The 2,143-nt window shown below is 50.0% G+C and overlaps 1 protein-coding gene across 1 annotated transcript in view; it reads right to left on the bottom strand.

The window, feature by feature from the left end:
• The window catches only part of TNKS (tankyrase, TRF1-interacting ankyrin-related ADP-ribose polymerase), a 292,744-nt gene extending 290,990 nt beyond the window's left edge, over window positions 1-1,754 (bottom strand). The window contains exon 1 of the mRNA XM_012649821.1: window positions 1,017-1,754. Within this exon, the coding sequence (XP_012505275.1) occupies window positions 1,017-1,689 (673 nt within the window). The 5' untranslated portion in view covers window positions 1,690-1,754. The remainder of the gene's footprint in view (window positions 1-1,016) is intronic.
• Window positions 1,755-2,143: the final 389 nt, after the last annotated feature.

The raw sequence follows: 2,143 nt of genomic DNA, 5'->3' as shown, positions 1-2,143 counted from the left end.
TTGAACTTTATAATGTATATACAATATATGTATTTCTAATATAATGTTTCTAATGTATATAACGTTATTATCTTTATTTTTAAAATATCAGTAATAGGAACCTGGCCAGTGAGATTACAGTCCTTTCCTTTTGTCTTGCATTTCTCTGTATTTTATAAAAATATTATTAGGTGTTTTTAAAAGAAAACAATCAACTACTTACTTAAAAAAAAAAAAAATAGGCAGACAAAAATGCAAAGTGTGTGGTCCAGAGTTTAGGGACTCACACTTTTGCGGGGAGAACTTTGCGCCAGATACTGCTCAACAATTTTAGCATATGAGTTTTGCCCATGAGAAAACAAGCAACTGAGACAAGGTAAATTATCTGTCAGACAACAAGTAGCAGTGTCCAAAACATCAAAGCCTATATATTTTCCATCATCACAAAATGCATCCAAATATTCTTCTCCAATTGTTTCATATGGGCATATTTTGGTCTCCCCAACTAGACCGTACACTCCTTGAAAAAAGGGAAATTTTCAAAAACCTCATTTATGTCTTTCATTAAGTCACCAAGACTGTATGATAGATCCTTAAACACTTGTTGAGTTGCATTAAACATCTTTTGGTCTGGACTGAACTCAATGGATATACTCTTGGAAAAACAAAATAAACAAGCACACAAACGACAAAACTACTCTAAAGCTGCTTCAATCTACCTTTATTCCTACACGCTCAGAACTGAAGAAGTTTAAGTATAGCCATATCCAGAGACCACCAACTGTAAGTAGTTTTGGAATACGTACAACTATGCAAACACTAAAGAAGTAAAGAAGGATCCTAGGATTCACACAATCTCCCCAACCACGCCCCCATCACCCAGACACAATCAAAAGAAAGGAATCTCTAGTCTTCTGCTGAGGTATTAAAGAACCATAACCACGCCCCCACTTTGCTCCATCACAAGAGCCTGTTTTCTTTTCCTACCCGGACCCCTATCCCCAACCCCAAAACGCTTAACAATTTAAGTCTCTGACCTGCAGCAAAGTGCAGGGGAGAAGACTTCCGGCCGGCCATGTCCTTTGCATTTACGTTTGCCGCGTCCACCAGCCTCTTTACCCGGGACACGTCCCCATTGCGACAGGCCTCCAGCAGTTCCCGTAGGGCACCACTCACTGCTGGGACCCCTGTCCCAGGTCCCGCTGCCCCAGGCCCCAATGTTGCTGTGGTGCTAACTCCGGCCGCCTCGGGGCTCTCCGCCAAGCTTGATCCAGGGGAGGATGGAGAGGAAGATGAGGAAGAAGTCGGGGAAGAAGAGGACGACGGTGAATTGTTACTGCCACCGCCGGCTGGGTTGGAAGCGACCCCAGTGGCAGGTGAAGCAGAAACTGCCGGGACCACGGTAGCGGCGGCGACGGTACAGATTGTGCTGGTGGTATTGCAACAGCTGGTACTGTCAACCGGGTCCGGGGATCTGGGCCTGTCGGGCGGATCCCGACTGCCATCCCCCTCAGGCAGCGTTAGGCCGTGCCGAGGGGAGGCGAAGGGGGCCAGGCCACCGGCCGTGGGGGAGCCTGGGGTGGTCCCCGGGGCCAGGCCGGGGCTGAGTGGTGGGGGAGGTGGCGGCGGCGGCGCCGAAGCCCCTGGGGCGGGCTGGAGCTGTTGTTGATGATGGTGGTGATGATGCTGAGAGCGACGCGACGCCGCCATCTTCGGACTCCCGGAGCACTGTCACTGCGGCAACGGCCCCCACCGCCCGCCCTCACTTCCGACCCCTGGACCAATCAGCATCCAGCGCACAGGAAATGATGCGAGGCGGGGCAGGCGGGGCCAAAAAGAAGGAGGGACGTATTGGGAACTCCGAGAACAGCCAGGACCTGGGGGGGGCGTGGCTTTCTCACCGAGGGGCGGGCTTTGTGACGCTTTGGCGGGCTGGTTGGAGAGATTTGAAAGCTGGAACCAGCTTCTGCCTAAATGGGAAACTTCCTGCATTTCTCACTTTCAGCCTGCTTACCTTGCCCTGCTCCACTCTGTTGCCAGATCTCCCTCTGTCTTCCTTATCTTGCTCCAGAGCCAGCTACTGAAATGTAACTCTGTGCAAGCAGAGAATGTGTCGTGTATCAAGTGTTCTCGTCAGAAAGATGGAACTGGCAGTACCTACCTC

This window comes from Propithecus coquereli, unplaced genomic scaffold, assembly GCF_000956105.1.
Source record: "Propithecus coquereli isolate 6110/MARCELLA unplaced genomic scaffold, Pcoq_1.0 Scaffold304, whole genome shotgun sequence".
NCBI lineage: Eukaryota > Metazoa > Chordata > Mammalia > Primates > Indriidae > Propithecus > Propithecus coquereli.
This window is presented reverse-complemented; position numbering and strand designations above follow the sequence as displayed.